Source organism: Branchiostoma floridae, chromosome 2 (assembly GCF_000003815.2).
Source record: "Branchiostoma floridae strain S238N-H82 chromosome 2, Bfl_VNyyK, whole genome shotgun sequence".
Lineage (NCBI taxonomy): Eukaryota > Metazoa > Chordata > Leptocardii > Amphioxiformes > Branchiostomatidae > Branchiostoma > Branchiostoma floridae.
The window spans coordinates 34,359,343-34,380,697 of record NC_049980.1 but is presented as its reverse complement, the minus strand read 5'-3'; the positions used below and the strand labels follow the sequence as shown (position 1 = coordinate 34,380,697).

The following is a 21,355-nucleotide window of genomic DNA, read 5'->3' as shown; positions in this document are numbered from 1 at the left end:
GATTGATTAATTGATCATGCGCTCTATGGACAGGGACTTCCGGATGTTCTCCGTCTCGCTCACTTCGTCCTGCATCACCTGAGGGACATAGGAAGGTTTCGGTTTGATTGATTGATTGATTGATTGATTGATTGATTGATTGATTGATTGATTGATTGATTGATTGATTAATTGATCATGCGCTCTATGGACAGCGACTTCCGGATGTTCTCCGTCTCGCTAACCTCGTCCGGCATCACCTGAGGAACATGGGGAGGATTTCATTTATTGATCAATCGATCGATGGATTGATTGATTGATTATGCCCTGAATGGATAAGGACTAATATCCTCCGTTTAGCGTTTGTATTGGGTGCAGACAATTTTTACAGAACAAACGGGGCGTAAGAAATAATACAGCTCCCTCAAATTCTCAGCATGTCTTTCATTTAATAGGCCACCTGCCTCTTTATCATAAACCATCCTCTTTGGTATTTAGTTTTATTCTAGTTATATACATTATATATATTTGTGGGTTCAGAATTTGATATGTAGGTGTGTATATGATAATCAACGTAGTTCAGTTGTGTACACCTGCCTTTCCTTTTCACAGGAAATTGAAATGGGAATGCTGTTTTGTATTAACTGTATAACCTACTTCGTAAAACCAAACCATTATCGGTGAACGCAATGTAACATTTGTATGGTCTACTGTGCATCGTCCAATTACCAGCAGGGCTAGCCCTGAATAATTACCTCTGGCTTGTTGGATAGCCCTGATTGTTTTTCTCTCAATACAGCAAAATAAATCATATCAAATCGAATCGTGCGTGTTTGTCGCCCATCCAGTGCCATGTGGACGGCGGTCGATCTGCTCTCCTGTCGTGTCAGGCCGGTTTAAATAGACATGAAATGCTTTGCTTACGGGTACTTAGGTATCCAGGTACATGCCCGCTGGCACACAAATAAACACATCGCTTACGGCCGCCTTGCTGCCTTTGATGATGATAACAAGAGCACAATGATGTCTACAAAAGGGTCTCCAAAGCGTCCTCACTGAAAATTGTAGTCTCGTGTCTAGACTTGTGAAGGTTAGGACTTGTTGTTTTTTAGAAATTACAAAGATCGAGAGCACGGTTGACTTTGTATCTTAAAGTTCAACATTTTTATTTCACTTGAAATTGTGCATATTTTTCTGATTTTGACTTTCGTCGTCCAAACCATAAGTGTACCCACCTTTCCCATGTTCCTAATGTGCTGCTTCAGATCTTATTCCAAAACGCTTGGTATATTGAAAGTGTAGTAATGCAAGGTCATGTGTTTAGGAATAGGTATACCCGATTTATCAAAGATCACGAGGAATATAGATGTTTAAGTGCTACTCATATACACCTAATGCGCCTCTTGAAACGTTATTCAGAGCCGCTGGAGTGCTTTGTGATGGTGGGAAATTAGGATTGAGTGTAGGCATTGCCGTTTGATCAAAATACTAGTACATAAGGAATACACAAATATCTGATATCTATCTATATCTGACATTTTCTCCTGAAATGATTAGTAATGATGAAAATAATTTGATTGTGTAAAATTAAATTATTTCATTTACCTAGTCTCTGCGGGGAGGCCCTACCCCTGCATGTATTTCTTTCCTGTATTTCCTGTATTTTTTTAAATTCATGTAATATATGCGAAGAAATAAAGAGCATAAAATGTATGGGGAGAGAGCATGAGGAATATGATTCTTTCACTGCCATTCATTCCCACCCAATGCACCACTTGAAATTCCATTCCGAAATGCTTTCCGGCGAAAATGTAGGAATGTATGGGTTTAGGTATACCCGGTTTAGTAAAGCTCACGAGGATTATGAATTTTTAGTGCCACTCATCCCCACCTAATGCACCCCTTGAACCGTTATTCAGCACCGCGGAGTCCTTGACCTACCCATGACCCTTGACCTACCGATGACCTTGACCTACCCGTGACAGCTCCTCCAGCTTGGTCTGCGCGAACTCCAGGCTCTTCCTCTCCACGTGGTCGTGCGGCGTGTGCGCCAGCAGCTCGTTCAGCGTGATGATGTACCGGGGGATCTGCGGAGGATCGCACACACAAAGACGTTAGTATGGACACTTATGCTTAGGTCTACGTACTTCGTTTGAGATTTTGATAGTAGATATATCATGTCATATTTAAGAATTAGTTCAGCGCGATTATGTACATGTATCTTTAGTCGCAAACAACCAGAAAAAACGTTAGCGTCTTCGTGTTTCGTGGCACATTCGTGATTTTTTTAATGCAAGATTTAAGAGTTCGTTCAGCGTGATGAATAGCGAGGAATCTGCACTCAAAAACAACGAGCTAGACTGTACGTGTTTCGTGGTAAGTTGAATACGTGTCGTCGTTTTTAAATCAAGAGCCCGGTCAGCGTGATGATTTTGGGAGGTGGCCTAAGCGCTAACTCCGTGGACGGGCGCTGGTAAAAGGTGCAAAAAAAAAAAAACGGAGAGGAAATTTGGCGTGACATCGGAACATTGGCAGTCGGTTATACCAGAAAACACTCAATGTGAATATATAAGAGAATATATATTTTATTACATATAGCAAATTAGATTTAGGCACACAGTTTGTGACGACTTCTGTGTACATAACAACAAATCTGATATAAAAGTACAAACATTCTTGTTCAAATGTACAATCATGTGAGGCAAAAACTCGTCACGACGTTTAATGAACCAGCAGAAACAGGTGTCTCCGATTGTAGCAATAGCCAGCAAATTTGTGGCAATTCTGACGAAAGATGAAAGGTGTCGCTTCACAACCACAACAGCTTTATCTTGTTGCACCATTATGATAGTGTAATAACAGAAAGTCGTCAGTGAATCTCGCGAGGCAAATGCACAGCGGAGAGAGGAAAGAGTCGAATCTCGTTGGGGTGAGCAAGAAAGTGGGGAGGGGCATCTCTAGTAAGCTATCAACTTGTTCACATTTACTGAGCAAGGCCGCCTAGAGATAAACACGTCTGGGTATCCATTAAGATGGTTACGATAAAATTGTTTACAAGTTAGGGGCCTTCACATTTGACCTCGCGCGTGTGTAGCTCAAACCCTGAATAAGCTTATTCAAGCCCCTTGGAAACTCCTATATTTACCATACATTTACTGAATGCCCTGTCTTCATAGTGTATCATTCATCACCAGGGTCAAAAGATCTAGAGGTTCAATGAAAGCTGTTCCCCAGACTGACCTGGTGCATAGGATAGGTGAGGAAGGTCTCCAGCGTCCGGCCCTCGCAGATCGGCTTTGCCTCGTACTGCTTCAGCAGGTTGTTAAACACGTTACTCTGGTGTTTACACTCGGCCAGCACCTGGTCATGGATACAATATTACAGTGTTACAATGTTGCAATTTTACAATGTCGCAATGATACACTGGCTACAGTTTGTTGCTGTGTCACGATCACCGAAATAGCTCCGATATCAGTGGTTTTGTGAGAAAACCGTCAACACAATATACCTTCCGGGTCTGACGTAGATGCGTGTTTATAGTTCGCGTATGGGTACATGTTTGTATATACGTGTCGTGTCGCGTTTTACACATCGCTTCGGCAGTTTGGTGTTTGGTGTCTTTGATTTCATCTCCCTGCACTGAGGTATTATATTCTAAACACTACCAGACCCGACAAGTCGACGGAAAAACATCAGAAATTGGCCAAATAGACAAATAACTTGCCAAGGAGTTTTTGAGGTGACGTACTCTTCTCCCATGTTTTGTTTTCTCTATTTGGCCAATCACTAATATTTTTCAGGTGGAGTCTAGTAGAGTTTAGTGTACCAGTTTGTCTGTGTTTCTATGGTTCAGTATTTCCATGCGGTAGGCACGTTTTCAGAGAAGAGTGACAGGAAGCCATACGGCTCACAGACAGGAAGTTTAGGTCAAAGGTCCCAGAGGGCGTTAGAGGCCATCTCATTTCCTGTCATCAATTTCTCGCCATTATTAAACAAGTATTTGCTTTGCATACTTAACGAGAAAATATTAGTATTTTTTATCATTATGAAAATCTTAATGATGGCGATGTGAAAAGTATTGTCAATTTATCACGAATTTTTCCGATCTTCAGATATTTTTCTACCTGTTTCTCCCCGATTCTCACCTGTAGACTGTAGTGGTGGTTGCGCACGTACTCCTGGTAGATGCTGAGCATCGGGAGTAACATGTCGAACAAATCCCCTGAAGTGTAGAAATCAGAATTGGAAATGTACATGTAACTATAAATAACATTATAGTGGATTCCCTAGGTAGTGGGCTACATATACATCGCTGTTATCTCTGTCATAATAAATAAAGGAATATTTAAATTTTTGTGTGGAAGGGGAGTACATTGGGACGAAAGGACGAATTCCAGAAAGAAAAAAAAAAGAAATAAATGAAAAAGAAATAAAAATTATGCCACACCGGCGTTCCCAAGCCTGTCTAGTCTATATGAGTACATTAACAAACACGGGACGTACCGTTGTTGTACGAATAATGAGACCAGAATCATGAAATAATGTGGTAAATACTGTTTGTGTTTGTAAAAAAATTCCACACACACGTACCTAACACCAGCGTGGGCCAACTCTCCATCCTAGCCCGCAGACCTTGGTAGAAGATCTGATGCAGGAACATGATTGTTTCGCTGCAGGAGGATTTAATGAAATGGAAAACAATTGATTTTTTTTCAAAAGGGAAGGGTTATCAAATTGCAATATTATGTACATCGCTCCTGTTGGACAGATTTTCTTGCTTAGGTGATGACAAATTCTGAGCTTCTTTTCGGCAGATTTTCCTGTTGATGAGAAATTCCGAGCTCCTATTGCATAAATTTTCTTCGTTATGAAAAACCATGAGCTCCTACTGGTGTTTCTCACTTAGATCAGTCTCCATGCTTAGAGTTGAGTGGCCAAAAGAGAGGGGTTCAACCAGTAGCCCGAGCGTCATCCTAGTTAGTAGACCGAAGAAGACAAAATACACAAAAGGTGAGAAAGATTTTTTTCTTTATCTCTGAAATTCGTTGAGTATCTTTCGAACCCCGCAGTGACGCAAGCTTCACGCAAGTTAGGTGAGAACGCACCTTACCACTAACACAATAAGCAAGACCTTGCCTGTTCAAGAAAATGGAGTTGACGTCTTCATGGGTAATGGGCGGTTTCTTCGAGCTGGCGGACATCTTCAGCGGGCGCAGGAAACACGTGACCAGCGTGGACAGTTGTGTGACGTATTCCTCCTCACATTCCACCATGGTGAAGACGATCTGACAAAAATGCAAATAACATCAAAAACAGAAACTTAAGAACCATACACAAAAATAAAGCGCTTACCAACAACCTTTCGATCAGTGCTCTGATCCTTTTTAATTTGTAATGACCCAAAGCACACACCCGAGACGGGGGCCGATACCGACTTCCAATCCCTTTGACCCTTTCCTGACGTCACTCTTCCGGTCTGGATATGTGGCATAGTCCTTGTGTCATTTCAACTTGAAAAGGATCAGGGACTGATCGAAAGTTTGTTAGTAAGTGCTTCATTTTGTGTACGGTTATAAAGTTTTGAATGTTAATTACCTTCAAAGATGAAGCTACATTCGAGAACATCATCGTTTGTGACTGGTTTCACCAAGCACTGAATAACAAAGTTCTCTATGGGACACACAAAGTCATGATGATGGGGGTACAAAACGAGTTACGTTTGCGACCGCATTCTACACATTGCAGCAGCGACACCTAGCTGTAGTGCGAGGTAGAACAGGTCAGATTTCCCCGCGGAGATTTCCCCACCAATTTAACTGTACAAGACTCCTGTCTATTCCGGAGTATATCCATTGCCATTTTTGCATGTGTATGATTTAAAAAAAAAGAGTGCGCATGATTATCGTGATGCATAGTGGGTATTATGTAAGTTTACCTCCCTTGGCAATAAATAAAGAATAATCATGGGCTGAATAATCATCAACTTTAACATATTACGCACAATACATCACAATGCAAATGCACGCTTAACACCGTGAACTAGCTTATAGGTTACTCCGTACCTGGTTCCGTTTGCGCATGCTCTCTGCGTGCGGAGACCTGATGTAGTCCTGCACGATGGACTTCCATCGCCGACGACACAACCAGCCTCTCAGAAAGCTCTGAACCTATGGAGAAAATCGGCAGGGGGCGTTCATATCACTATGGCGCTTTCTTGAGAACTCAATAGGGATACCTTTTTTTCTATCAACATTCCTGAAAGTGCTTACGACTGTGTTGCGGCGAGGTTGTAGTTGGAGAGAGATTTAGAGTGCGAGTTTTTAGAGCAAATGGGAACCTTCGTCGTCAGACGCTACCTTGAGCACTTTTGACCATTGCGATAACGTTATCCTGAATATGACACAATCAATGACCATTCCAAACACTCATTAGCATATGTTATCATCATACATATACATGAGTTTACTCTATGGTGTCATGTATTCTTGCATATCGGCAAAAATAGAACAAGGCATTACGCAATGGCTGATTGAACTTAGTCTATTCAGAGATCAGAACGAATTGAGAAGGAGAGGAAGACAAAGAAAAGAGAGAAAGAGAGAAGGAAAGAAAAATAAAAAGGAGATATCTCTACGGAAGACCACTACATTTGGAGGTACTACCCGCTACCAGGAGGAAGATGCGGCAAACAGCGTCACATTCGCGTGCGCAGATTCGTCTTACCTTACACACATCCTGCGTGAACCGACCTGAACCCTGACCCTGATCATCGGACTCCTGAAAATGTCATGCAGAATGTTTGAAGCGGCACAAAGGCGCGGTGTGGGCTGGCTGTGGCGTGCGCACGGGGCAACTGGTAGGTAAAATGGTATGGTTGTGTAGTGAATCCTGAGGGGGTCAGAATTCCAAACACAACACTCAACACGCGACAAACGCACAAGTTTTCCTAATCTCCAAGCAGATCCTACAATGGCATAAGATAGTACCAAACTGGCCAAGGAGTGTAGTCAGCCAAGAGGTGTCCATTTGCCCCAATAGCGAAACACACTCCTAAGCCGACTTCACTCCTCTGCCAGCTTTTGATACTATCTTATGCTACCGTAGGATCTCCTTGGAGATTAAAGTTTTCAAAACATCCAGGCAAAAGCTGGTTCCCGGTTTGACGTGCGCATGTGCAGCGTGATGCATTCTGGGTAATATACCAAAGTAATATAATTCCTTGCATTGCCAAGGCATTGATATATTACCCCAAATGCACCACAAAGCACATGCGCACTTCAAACAGTGAACTAGCCTATCGTGCAGGGGTGTCTGTGCACAGAGGTCATCAATGAACACATCGTGTGTGTAAAACATCGGGTAAAATCAATTAGCACTAACTAAAATCAACATGGAAGGGATATAGAAGTCGGATTCTGGAGAAGGCTCGTGTGGTGAAGGTATGAATTTATGTGTGCGGTGAATAAGCGAGTTCGTGGTTCCAAATACGCATGCGCGAGCTAAGTTAGAAGGTCGCTTAGTCGTAAACAGCTCTTGTCGAGACCATACTTGATAACATACACAGAGGTGTCTTGTTTATATCTCCGAGGCTTATAAATGTGCCGTATTACGCACAATACATCAAACCGCGCATACGTGATTTGAACCACGAGCCAGCTCATACAGTGAGTTTGTTCTGACGTGAGCAGTGGTGTACGGTTACTCCGCTGATTGGTTGCACGCTTTGTAGTCCGTAATGTGATCAGCGGTGATGAGAGGGAGCAAACGGTAACCTTTTTAATCTTCTTGATGTCGTCGCTCTCCTCCTCGGTGCTGCCTTCCGCCGACTGCTGCTCCTTCCGGAGGGCGATCAGCTGGTAAAACACATCCAAGAGTCAGTATCTCATCTGGTAAAATACATCTAAGAGTCAGTATCTCATCTGGTAAAATACATCTAAGAGTCAGTGTCTCATCTGGTAAAATACATCTAAGAGTCAGTGTCTCATCTGGTAAAATACATCTAAGAGTCAGTATCTCATCTGGTAAAATACATCTAAGAGTCAGTATCTCATCTGGTAAAATACATCTAAGAGTCAGTATCTCATCTGGTAAAATACATCTAAGAGTCAGTATCTCATCTGGTAAAATACATCTAAGAGTCAGTATCTCATCTGGTAAAATACATCTAAGAGTCAGTATCTCATCTGGTAAAATACATCTAAGAGTCAGTATCTCATCTGGTAAAATACATCTAAGAGTCAGTATCTCATCAAGTGGTGAAACACATCCAAGAGTCAGTATCTCATATGTGAAAATACATCCAAGAGTCAGTATCTCATCTGGTAAAACACATCCAAGAGTCAGTATCTCATCAAGTGGTGAAACACATCCAAGAGTCAGTATCTCATCTGGTAAAATACATCTAAGAGTCAGTATCTCATCTGGTAAAATACATCTAAGAGTCAGTATCTCAGCTGGGAAAACACATCCAAGAGTCAGTATCTCAGCAGATGAAAGCCTGTCGCTCTAAGCTATTAGTTCTACTGATCGATGTTTGAAATTGTACGTTCCAATCAACAAGAGTGGTCCCTTGTATCATGGATGTGGAAAATGTTTATGTTTTGTATAGGCCATTGTTACTATACATTAATCAGTACAAGGATTTTCGAAATTCAACATAAAGAAATATAATATTGTTATTGTTATTTGCAAGTGGCATTGTGTGGCGCAAACGGTTTCGAAACCACTGATTTGTCCAGATGTTTTTCACTCAGGTGAAAATGAGTATCTAGCTTGGGCTAGGGCAGTCCCTCGGATAGGACGTTAAATAGAGGTCCAGTGTTTGAGGAGAGCCACACCTCGAGAATCCCATCACACTTATCGAAAAGAACAGGGGTCCTTCCCGGTGTGCGTGGATCAAAACCTACAGTCATATGGCCACACCTGATGAGGCAATTACTGTCTTATTAAGGTCACCTGAGTGGCGCTGAATGGCATCTCGCTCCAAACATTTGCGACAATCGTATTGAGGTCACCTGAGTAGCGGCGAATTGCAGCAGTTCCAGGCCCTTGCGATTTAGCCCCGCATATTGTAAGCTCTTCGCAATTCAGCCCCTGGATGTGAAGAGGTAGTAGTCGGCCCACCCTAGAACGATAACAATGACTCACCTCCAGTTTGATCTCTAGATTCTGCTCCTCGCGCTGCTAAATCAGCTGCCACTTCGCCAAACACCTGCCGTTACGCTACCTGAGGCCACGATGTTGCGCTACGTGAGGCTACGATGTTATGCTACGTTACTTTACGAATGAAGCTGGTTCCTTACTCACCTCCCGTTTGAACCGCCTGATCTCCAGACTCTGCTCTTCACACTGCTGCATGAGCTGCCACTTCGCCGTCTTCTCGCTCTCCACGATCTGCAGCAGGTGCAGGTACTTCTGCTCCAACTCCTCCCGCTGCTGGGACAGCACCTGGTAACTGGGAGAATTGGTAGGTCAATTGATTGATTGATTGATTGATTGGTCGATTTATTATGCAGATTTAGTTAGGTAATGATTGATGAAATACAGAGGACGGACCGAAGGTTCGTTGTAAGGTAGACTTTTGTGTACGTATACAGCGTAAAAAATCTCCACTAGATATAACTGGTCCAGGACTAGTTCCCACCTTGCCCTGTTGATGGCCATGGCCCATGACCCATGACTCATCTTGCCCTGTTAATTGCCATGAACCATGACCTATGACCCCCATTGCCCTGTTGATGGCCATGATCATGACTCACCTTGCCCTGTTGATGGCTATGACCCATGACTCACCTCCTGTTGATGACTCTTGACCTTTGACTCACCTTGCCCTGTTGATGGTCATGACCCATGACCCATGACTCACCTTGCCCTGCTTATGGCCATGACCCATGACTCACCTCCTGTTGATGACCCTTGACCTTTGACTCACCTTGCCCTGTTGATGGCCATGACCCATGATCTATGACACACATTGCCCTGTTGATGGCCATGACCCATGACCTATGACTCACCTTGCCCTGTTGATAACCATGACCTATGACCCATGACTGACCTTGCCCTGTTGATGGCCATGACCCATGACCTATGACCCACCTTGCCATGTTGATGACCATGACCGATGACCTATGACCTCCCTTGCCCTGTTGATGACAATGACCCATGACCTATGACCCATGACTGACCTTGCCATGTTGATGGCCATGACATATGACCCACCTTGCCCTGTTGATGACCATGACCCATGACCTATGACCCACATTGCCCTGTTGATGACCATGACCCATGACCCACCTTGCCCTGTTGATGGCCATGACCCATGACCTATGACTCACCTTGCCCTGTTGATGACCATGAGCTATGACCTATGACCCACCTTGCCCTGTTGATGGCCATGACCCATGACTCCCGATCCGGCTCCGTCTCGGCCCGCAGGTAGTACTGCCGCTGCCCCTCCTGCTTGTAGCTGATGGAGAACAGATGCTGCAGGGCGGGAAGAAAGTCAAAATATCGGCTGTGTGATATTTGAAAAAAAGTATGCAGCCCTGTATCATGTTTGTGTTTTGATCCATGCACATTTTACTTGCCAAGGATTGCATACCTTTGGCCTTTGATAGGTACGTTTTCGGTGCGCTGACCCAAACTTGAGCTTTATGTGATGCGAGAACAGACCCGCTTCAAAAGGGGTTGATAAGTGCAGGAATGGACGACCTTCGCCCTGTGAAACGGCTGAGCCGGTTGATGAATGTGTAGGGGAGGTCTGTACATGGGTTCAGGGCATGGGGGTCGTACTGCATACATGCTGTGATGCCTCTAGGTGCCGAACAATGCTCTAACCAGTTAAGCCGCCATCTATCTGCTTTTACAGTACTCCCGGGGCCTCCCAAGATCACACGTTTTACCATCAGTGCATCTGCGAGAGGAGCTGGAGACGCCATTTTCGCTAAGTGGTTGAATATTTTTTATTACAGGGCAAAACGTAAAAAGGCAACGTAATGTGTTACAAATATAGATCGTTTACGAAGGGATAAACTTTGCCAAGTGCTCATTCTTTTGCACACGTTTCTCAGGGAGAAACATAAAGACACAAATAAAAAAACAACATGACCGAGTACGAGTCTTATTAAATATTAACGAATATATAAACATATATGGATACAATTAGATGAAGCCTTCTTTGCAGTTTGTCTCCTGCGATTGCATTGGTTACAGGTAAATAGGAAATGAAATAATCCTTTTTTCTAGAACCAATCAAGATGCCTATAAAATGGGTGAACAAGATGTTTCGCAATATTAGCGAATACGTTTTATACAAAACGTCACGTCGTGTACCGATACAAGAAAGATCAATGAAATATTCGACCAGTCCTCCTCTGGTATTTTTATTTAGAACAGAGGACCAGATGGCCCAGAGGATGTGACCTCCAAGACATGTGACGTAAGTAACGCAAGGGTCAAAAGGTTGCTGGAAGTCGGAATCGATACCCGTCTCTCTACATGTCCACGTTGACTCTTCAGGACATAGTCTCATTACGCAGCATCAGTATGTAGGAGACACTGAACAAGATAGATTGGTGAGGGAATTGAAAGATTTGAGCTATCTTAATTAGAACCCATCGACCGTTAACGAACCGGGACGGAGGCAGATACAAACTTCTAAACACGTTTGACACGTCAGGGTTCTGGACGTTTCTGAAAAGACCATCGGACTGCACTGGTTGTGGTGGAACACGTTTAGACCTTTCCCATAATCTCACGATATTGTATGGAGATAACAAGAGCTATCAAAAATCACGACCATAGCATGTCCAGAACATGTGATATCAAATCACAAGATCTGCTACATTGAGAGTCGCCAGGGGAAGGAAAAACTAATCTAACATCCACCAACAACCACAAATATCATCAAGACCCGTTCACGTCTTTGCGACGGTAATGTACGCAGTGTGAGTCCATCTTTGCCTCCAGGATGTCTCTAATGTCTCTGTCTCGCGACTTCCTGAGCTATACTGTTCACAAACACACACACACACAGAGACACACACACACACACAGACACACACAGACACACACACACACACACACAGGCACACACACACACACACTCACACACACACACACAGACACACACACAGACACACACAGACACACACACACACACAGGCACACACACACACACACACACTCACACACACACTCACACACACACACACAGACACACTCACACACAGGCACACAAACACATACATACACACACACACAGACACACACACACACACACACACACACACACACACACACATACACACACACACACACACACACACACGCACACACACACACACACATACACACACACACACACACACACACACACATACACACACACACACACACACACACACACACACACACACACAAACAGCCCAGAAAATATAACGTTAACGTTATTTGCGATGGTAATGTATCGGCCCCATCTTTGCCTCCAGGCTGTCTTCTAATTGCGTTCTTGTTCCACCGCGCCTCATTTAGATCTACGGGGAGAATCAACAACCTGGAGAATCAACAACCTGGAGAATCAACAACCTGGAGAATCAACAACCTGGAGAATCAACAACCTGGAGAATCAACAACCTGGAGAATCAACAACCTGTGCGATCCTGTTGCGGAGTCATGAATACAGATAAAGTCTGAAACAGACTGCGCCAAATTCTGTCTTATCTGTACTCAGCAGCGCCACCGGCTCTCAATTCAGAAACAAACATGTCGTTCTGGACTGCGGAGATTGCGATCGCTGCTGACTACAGTTCGGAGAGCTTTCAGTCCGTGCGGCTGGAGTAAGTCTGTTGCGCCGGTAATGGAGATGCCGACTCGCTCCGCTGAAAGCTCGCAACTCCGTTAAGTCGGCAGCACCAGCTTGAGCCACTGTGTGATGTGATGGAAGCGGTTTATTTGACTATGTGTTAGGTAGATTTCCCCACTTCAGATACATGAGTAGTAAAGAGAAATTTATATTCTTTACAGCTTTTGATAAACCAACTCGAGCCAACCATACAGCTAGCTACATTTATGCAATTATCAAGAATAGAGAGGAAGTTGAATGTACAAGAGTACTCGGGTAGACTAGACGTATATATACACATGTATATGATTGCTTCCATTGTTACATGTATATGGTTGTTAGCATGTGACCTGTACTTAGCCCATTAGGGCAAAAACGTGAAATAAAGGTCTTAATTTATTCTTGAACGCAAAACTCCGCCAGCAATAACACAAATACCAACATAATCAGTTGTGCTGTACAGTGATATGGTAACAACTATGCTATTGCTGTGAATAACGAGCTGTTTTCTAACGGTGTAATCTTCAATACGACAGTACATTTTCGTGTGATCAACCAAAACAAAACTTCAGATTTCTAAATTTGTAACAAGCTAGCATCACCATTATCTCATGGTGCCCTGTACTCAACTCAAAGACTCATTCTAGTTGTTCCTGTATATCTTGTTTAATAAGCCTTGTTAAGTGAACTGTTGATATATTTTCCTATTTTGCTGGTAATTATAGTATTATTCCTATGCATACACAGTCTATTACCATTAATTAACCAGAATAGTGTTGTAGTTTCTCAACACTTAAGCACTCTTGAAAGACATAGAAGAAACGGAAACATCCGTCCCTTACACTTAAGAGGCTCTATATCTTACAAGAGGATCTCAGACCTCCTCTCGTTTTCCCAAATCCTCAGAGCTGTTACAGCGGCGAGAAGAGAGAACAGTAATTGGCGCCTCCTCCTCTCAGAGCCGCACAGACCATTCAACCCGATCGATGCCGATCCTCTCAGACATGGGAGCCAGCTGCCGGGTTCCCACAAGTCGGTTCCACTTGGTCTTATCGCCTCAGATACGCCAAGAAGAAAGACTAGGACCGTGTATCTGGCGCTGATACCGCACTGCGTAAGGCGCCGGGAGTAAACGATGAGCTTTGCATTGCGTTACAGCAGACGACCAGCATTCGAACTGTTATAAGTGTTATTTCTAAAAAGTGTCAGATTAGACAACTTAAAATGTCAGATGTTTTTAGCCTACGCCAACTTTGTGATGCTCCCTAAAATTCATCTAATTGTTAATACATCTACATTAAAAGAAATACTGCTGTACTGAATCAGAAATTTACATGCAAAGAGTACACTACAGTACAATAAAACGTGTTCGGTTCCAAATGATCGAAGCAAACTTTTGAAGCACTTGACTCGATCGTATATCAGCCATACTTTACGAGTTCGTGCGCTACTTGAGAAGTCATAAAATTTCCTTCTGCAAGGAGGTTGCGTGCATGACCAGCCCATAACGTCGAAAACAAGCAAAGAGCTGATAAATATTTACAATACGTATAGAAGTAACCGGTGCAATGGCCGAGTGGGTAGAGTGTTCGCCTTGCATTCAGTAGGTCGTGAGTTCAATCCCCGACCGTGTCATACCAAAGCCTTTAAAATGGTACATGCTGCTTTCTCTGCTTAGCACTCAGCACTAATGAGGGAGAGTATAACGGAAGTTTAACACACATCACTACAAGCGGACCAAACTCCCCGCTGAAGTGGTTTGCACAAATGTATGGCCCAATGGCTACTCGAAATGGAGATAAGCACCACTATTCCTAAGCATCTGCACAGATTTACGGGCAACTTTAACTTTAATAGAAGTAACTAGTTCCGGAGTCAGCGCAATGACAGCACGCCATCGTTACAAAACGTCACCCGAGACGATGTCAACAACCTACAGGCCGATCCCACCACCCCTGATGTAATCGAGTTTGCCGCGGTGGCAATGTGGTGATTCTAATAAAGCAAAGCCGCCTTCCCAATCACCGGTAATTGCCGCATTGTTTACTCAGGACATGCTTCTATCGATTGACGTAATCCACTGGTGGTCACGTATTGGACTATATAGCTGTAGTGCACCATTCGTAAATTGTTTCATCAGGTTGGCATCACCAGGAGAGAAAGTTGTTTTCCCCGTCAATAAAGAATAATACCTACAAACGTTCCGGTGACCGTCTGTCACCCACGTCAGGGCAAACCTGCCAGGAGGATATTGCCCTGGAGGAGTCAGTATTGCCCTGTGGAACGTTGTTATTCAATGCATTATATAGGTTTGTGACAGTAATGTATTTTGCTTTCCACAGTGCAACTTCGGAATACAATTTCCTCCACTGAATTCATCTTATAGACCACAGAGGTATTCAATTTTCGTTGACATGATCAACATGTTTTATTCATGTCCTTCCTTCACGTAACAGCTCCTACAAGCACGCTCCTGTCGCCACACAGCTGACGCGCTCCATCCGTAACGCGGTTACGACGTAAGGCAGTGATCTACAGGGTCAGGAAACAGGTCGACTGGCAAGAAATTGGATTTCCTGTGCTGTATGAGAGAGTAGTCGGAGACACATTTCCTGAAAGCTTTTCCGCAACTATGTAAAAGAATCTGTGAGAAGTGGCACTCTTAAGAACAACTGCGCTTACAGAGCCGGGAAAGGGCACATTTTACACAGGAGTACGTCACGAGCCAAACTCTCTTTGTACGAGAGACGGTTTTTTTTTTGGGGGGGGGGGAGGGGGTGCATACCCGGTAAACCGCCTTAAGGCGTAACACACCAGGTTTGTACTGAACAGTACAAGCTGCATATCCGGGCAGATTTATTTGATCCACTCACACCGGGAAGGTCCTCTACTATTTTCGTGCTCGAGGTGTGGCTCTCCTCAAACACGGGACCTCCATTTAACGTCCTATCCGAAGGAATCGAACACCTTGCCGATTGCGCCACACGATCCCACGCGTTTCTTGCAGGCTCTGCATCCATGCCAGAAATCCGTAAGAAAGTCAATTAATTCTTGATAATAGTTACTCTTTTATACCCACGGATAGCCACACTAGTAAAGAACATAGGATCAAAAACACTTACAATTCCTTTGAACTGGCGTGGCGAACTATGTACGAGCTGTCTTATTCTCACTACCAGCCGCACTTTCAACACCTTCGGAAGCCGCTATTAAAACTGCTGTCAAACACACTTCCCACTTCTAAAAGCTCCTTGCTATGCTGACCTGCGATGAATGGAAAGAATGATTTTTAATTTAAGAATTCAACACAGAGCAGAGCCATAGTCTGCACTAGAGCACATCATAATGTCGAACACACTTTCCTCTTCTGAGACCTTTCAATATGCTGACGTACAATATATAAAGGGAATTCCATCTTTGATAACAGCAACGCTTTTTGCGCCCTGAGTAGCCACTTTACACACTGTCGTTACCTCATGGGGACAAGCGTACTTTCCGTTCCTAAGAACCACTAAACTGACGTGGAGAGGCTAATTCGTAACGACATCCACGCTTCCAGCAGCCTCGAGAGAGCACATTTTCCACTGCTGTAACTTCATAGGGTCAAACACACTTCCTGTTCCTAAAAGCGCCTTGCTAGCTTGACTTGCGAGACATGGAGAGCGTGATTCTTAATAACAACTAGGCTTTAAGCACCGTGGAGATCCACATTCCACACTGGAGCACATCATAGTCTCAAACACACTTTCATTTTCTAAGAACTTCTAGCAAAGTGACGTGCAATAAATTGAGAGGCGAATTCTTGATAACATCCACGCTTTCAATACCGCGGAGAGCAACTTTAAAAACACCGGTGTTACATCATTGGGTCAAACGAAAAAAACTTACGATCCCCTTGCTACGCTGACTTGCGATAGATAGAGAGGCTAATTCTGAATAGCAACCAAGCTTCCAGTACACTGGAGTACACCATAGTGTCAAACACACTTTCATTTCCGAAAACCTGCTACTATGCTGACGCACAATATACATAGAATCCGATATTTAAAGACAGCCACGCTTTAAGCACCGTGGATAGTCACTTACACATTACGGTACCTCATGGGGACAAGCGTACTTCCCGTTCCTTCGAGCTTAATTTTGCCGTACCGAAGAGGCGTAATAAACGCTGAAGCCGACCCGTGTTTCCTGGAGCTGCGTCTCGCCGGGTAGGACGCCAGTCTGTCGCCATTGACTCCCCAGACAAGTGGCGATATCGGCTATCTGGCAACTCGGAATCACGCCATCAAGGAAACAACTTGAAGGAGCGTCTGAAAGCTTGGCTCGTGGATTTGCAGATTTGTGAAGTACCGGTGGGATTTATTACATAGATAACGTGGTGTGCCTTGCTGGTGCAGTGGCCAGGGGGTAGGGTAGTGGTTGCATTGCAGTCGTGAGTTCCATACCTGGCTGAGTTGTACCAAAGACTTAAACTTGACACAACTGCTTTCCCTGCTTAGCACTCAGCATTTGAGTGTAGCAGTTGAACATACCACTACCAGTAGGCTATCCCCCTGCTGTAGTGGCCTGTTTGTATGAGAGTATGGTAGTTGAACACACACCACTGTCAGTAGACTAGCTACCTGCTGTAGTGACCTGTGAGTAGGAGAGTATAGAAGTTGAACACACCACTACCGGTGGACTAGCCCCCTGCTGTAGTGATTGTGACTGTATGGCCCATACATCAATGCTGTGCCATTGAAAAATGCGCTTTGCATCATTTTTCTCACTCAAATCAGGTGAAAATGAGCACTGAGCTTTGGGGTATCGCTAACTGAAGGTCCAGTCTTTGAGGACAGCCACAGTCGAGCCCACCTCACTAGTGTCTTTTTCTGACAGGAAGTGTGAAATATGTCATGACTGATTTGGGGAAATCGTCGTCAGCTCTAATAAGAATTAGTGAAGGCTATGTAGCACATCTATTCTCCATCACTGTCCACCACCCAGACACAATAAGAAAGGAAAGCTCAGAGGGACACCTATTCTGCGGCCCGGCAGTACCCAGCCACACCGTGAAAGTGTAACGGCAGGGCTGCCCTACCGTGGAGAATTGGCCAGACATCTCCCATGAAGGACACGTTTGGCTCTCCCTTTTCCTTACGCGAAACAGTTGTGTAATACCCCCCTCACATTAGGCGAAAATCGATCGGACAACGAGTCTGCGAGCTCTAAATTACGAGGAGGCATGACCTTGCTGCCGACGAAGACATGGCAGAGTATCCCCCCCCCCCCTTCCCGTCAGGGTCATGCCTCCTGGTAATTTCCTCGGAAAAAAAGAAACGACGGGAGTATGACTGGGATTCAAGGAGTAAAAGATGTTCTAAGATATACACAACATCAAATAAAGCACAACAGTTTACCTCGACATATTCCATAACCAGAGGTAGTCTAACTTCTCCAGGTAGTTTAGTAATATATATACTTCTTCATTCTGGATAGATCACCCTTTCCAGTGCACGGCGATCACTGAGCGACTGTGCAGCGACCGAGATTTTGTGTACCCCTTTATTTCATAGCTTGAATATGATGCAGGATGTAAAAGTATGATTTGAGAGACAACAAAACACACAAAACGTGAAAATATTTGTTCGTTATCTTTGAAATTCGTTCACAGGTGTACCAAATATTCGGTCGTTCAGTGGTCGCTCAGAGGTCACAGCCTCTAACGGAAGGGTATTGTTATGACACCCCGGGTAAGTTTGATGGATGTTTGCTGTTGGTCGCCCAACAGTCGCAGCGCAGTCGCAGCCCTAGCGGAATGGTGATGTCACGACATCCCGGGTAAGTTTGATGGATATTTGCCGTTGTACTGTTTATTTTATCTCTCCCCCGCACATGTGCACCAAGCAGAGGGTTAATCATCTCCTGGAGGAATTCCTTCAGAAGTTCCCAAGAACAGATGCCCTACCCGCACCCTGGCGGTATCAAACAAAGCGCGAGTGACCGCTTAAGCACTGTTTTATCCCATGTCATAGGCCCTTATACTCCAACGGCCAACTTGATATGTATATTTCTGTTCTTCTAGTCACTTTGTTATCTTGTTTTTGTTTCCTACTTTATTGTCTAACATTGAAGACGCTCATCAGTCACGTATGCATTCAGTTTATACTCGAATTTTTTTTCAAGCAATGACTGTACCTTTACCTTTAAAAATAGTTATTACTTGAAGAAAATTTTGGGTCTAAGATTCGTATTCACCTTGGTTGCACATCAATTGAATGTTTGTGTCTAAAGTTTGCCAAGTGTCACTGAGGAAATGTAATGGATGCTACTTGAAACGTCTTATCAAGTTTGTTTAACAATAGCTATCTTGAGTATAATGTGTCTAGAATGCCGAAGGCGCCTTATACAGGTCTAGACGTTATTCTGTGAACTGGAATGATAAAGTATTACGGAGAAAAGTATTACGGAGAAGCAGATAAAGGAACCACCACATTCACATTCTGATGTGTCCACAGCTTTCGGCTTCACGGCGAGACATTACAATAGAGGGTAAATAGCATATCTAGTCCAAGCATAACCTGTATTTCATGGCCGTCAAGATAAACATGTACTTCATTCCTCTTCCGAGTAAGTATGAATACTTTATTGTTCTGACTATTGGAATATGTCAGGTGACACGTTTTAATACAGCACAAGCTAATCTAACCTAACCAAATCCCCTTTCAGGCAAACGCTATCATGAAATCATGCATTATTAATTGTCAAAAACATAGAATCTTCAGGCCAAGGCAAACTGTTGTGTTTCCACATTCCCTGACCGACCCTAGCAAACACTTGCAGAACCTGCCTTTTTTGGTCGGCCGCTTGCGAGATTTTGGTGCTAACGCCTTAGTGATGAAAATGTTGTAAAATGTTTGTGTAGTAAGCACTGTACTACTTTGCTTGAACTATTGATATTCTTGTGATTGTACAATGTATAAAGTTATCTTTGTGATTACGATATGATGTTTTACCTTGATAACTTGTATTTCTTTGATCAATTCAGCCAAGGTTCAAAACAAAGTAGAAAGATAAAAATAATCTTTACCTACTGAGCTTATTATTCTAAGGATCGTTGATTTTCCCATGCACCATTTAGTTTGTCAAGTTTTATGTATTCTCTTGTTTTCATCAACTTTAACCCTTGTCTTGCTGAGATATTTTTGGCAATTTAACATGCCTAGTCTGATTTATTAATCTGATCAGTAAAACTTGACCTACTCTGTGCTGCTGCTGCAGATTTACCTCCCCAATCGATGCGGTTTGCTGTGGCATGCCACATTTATGTATGAAATACCCCAAACCCACAACAACACAGGACAAACATACAGGCATCGCGTATGTGCTATGTAACAATTGTTGCACGTAGCAGGACTAGGGTCTAACTATCGTTGATCTTCTGTAACACTAAAAACAAGGAAAGGGACTGCATGACAATATGGACCATATTGGTCCCCGTATTTCACATCAGGAAGCCGTGTGTCTTGCTCTAACCGCGCTTTGTATCTTGGACTATTTCCGAAACAAAGGGAGACTGAAGCACGCCATGGAAGTGCCATTAAACAAGATGAAATGCTTCCTCCTTTGCCAGGGTGGCGGCTGACTCAGGAAAAACTGCAGCCAATCTTGCAGAAAGACGAAGGCCGACCTTATCTTTTGTTTCATCTGCCGGCACATTTGCATCGTAAGTTATCTCTTCGGCTGTGTTATCGACCCTTCCTCGCCGCTCTCGGGAGTCGGTTCGCGCTTCAGTTCAAACCAAGTGGGACCGCGTAGCGCAGTGGCGGTGTGTTCGGCTCGGGACCGAGAGGTCTCGCGTTCGAATCCGGCTGCCGTGCTACCGATCTTGTGCCCTTTGGAATGGCACTTAACACGACTTTCCTCACTTTACTCAGGTGAAAATGGGTACTTAGCTTCGGCTTGGGCCGTCTCTCGGATAGGACGTAAAATGGAGGTTCCGTGTCTGGAGAGAGCCATAACCCAGGCACATTAAAAAAAAAACCACACGTGCGATGGTGCGGTGTGCGATGAAAAATCAGAATTGGTCATTCTCTACAAATCACCCGGACTCCATGGAGAATAGTGACATATCAGTCACTAATGGAGATATGTATAACCAAACAAACCGCGCTCGGTAAGATGCAGCTGGATGCCCCAGCTACTGGCACAGCCTCATCGGGGCGGGTTTGTTATAGTCCATTTCGCACCAAATGGTGCATAGAGCGGCGCCTATCTCCGTTTCAGTAGCCTCGGGCCACACGACGTTTGTGCAATCACTACAGCAGCTGTGTCTCTGTTAACCTTCCAAAATGCCGAGTGCTAAGCACAGAGAGCAGTGTGATCGTAGAGCCCACAAATTTTAGAAAAATGTGGGGGTTTTCGTCTCCCTCTGCTTCCAAAAAAGAAGTCGAACCCAACCTTTTTAGAAATAGCCAACATTAGTATTACAGTACGTCGATGTAGGTTAGACATCCAGGTAATAAGATACACCAAAAAGTAGTTACTCAAGCAACT

General features: G+C 43.9%; 1 protein-coding gene across 1 annotated transcript in view; it reads right to left on the bottom strand.

Moving 5' to 3' along the window:
* Positions 1-6: 6 nt before the first annotated feature.
* LOC118409218 (ras-specific guanine nucleotide-releasing factor 1-like) overlaps positions 7-21,355 on the bottom strand; it is a 36,092-nt gene continuing 14,743 nt past the window's right edge. The window contains exons 2-12 of the mRNA XM_035810087.1: positions 10,355-10,461; positions 9,286-9,433; positions 7,752-7,832; positions 6,703-6,756; positions 6,042-6,146; positions 5,116-5,264; positions 4,570-4,649; positions 4,125-4,201; positions 3,220-3,339; positions 1,956-2,066; positions 7-78 (exon numbers count right to left, since the gene is read on the bottom strand). Of these exons, the coding sequence (XP_035665980.1) occupies positions 7-78; positions 1,956-2,066; positions 3,220-3,339; positions 4,125-4,201; positions 4,570-4,649; positions 5,116-5,264; positions 6,042-6,146; positions 6,703-6,756; positions 7,752-7,832; positions 9,286-9,433; positions 10,355-10,461 (1,104 nt within the window). The remainder of the gene's footprint in view (positions 79-1,955; positions 2,067-3,219; positions 3,340-4,124; positions 4,202-4,569; positions 4,650-5,115; positions 5,265-6,041; positions 6,147-6,702; positions 6,757-7,751; positions 7,833-9,285; positions 9,434-10,354; positions 10,462-21,355) is intronic.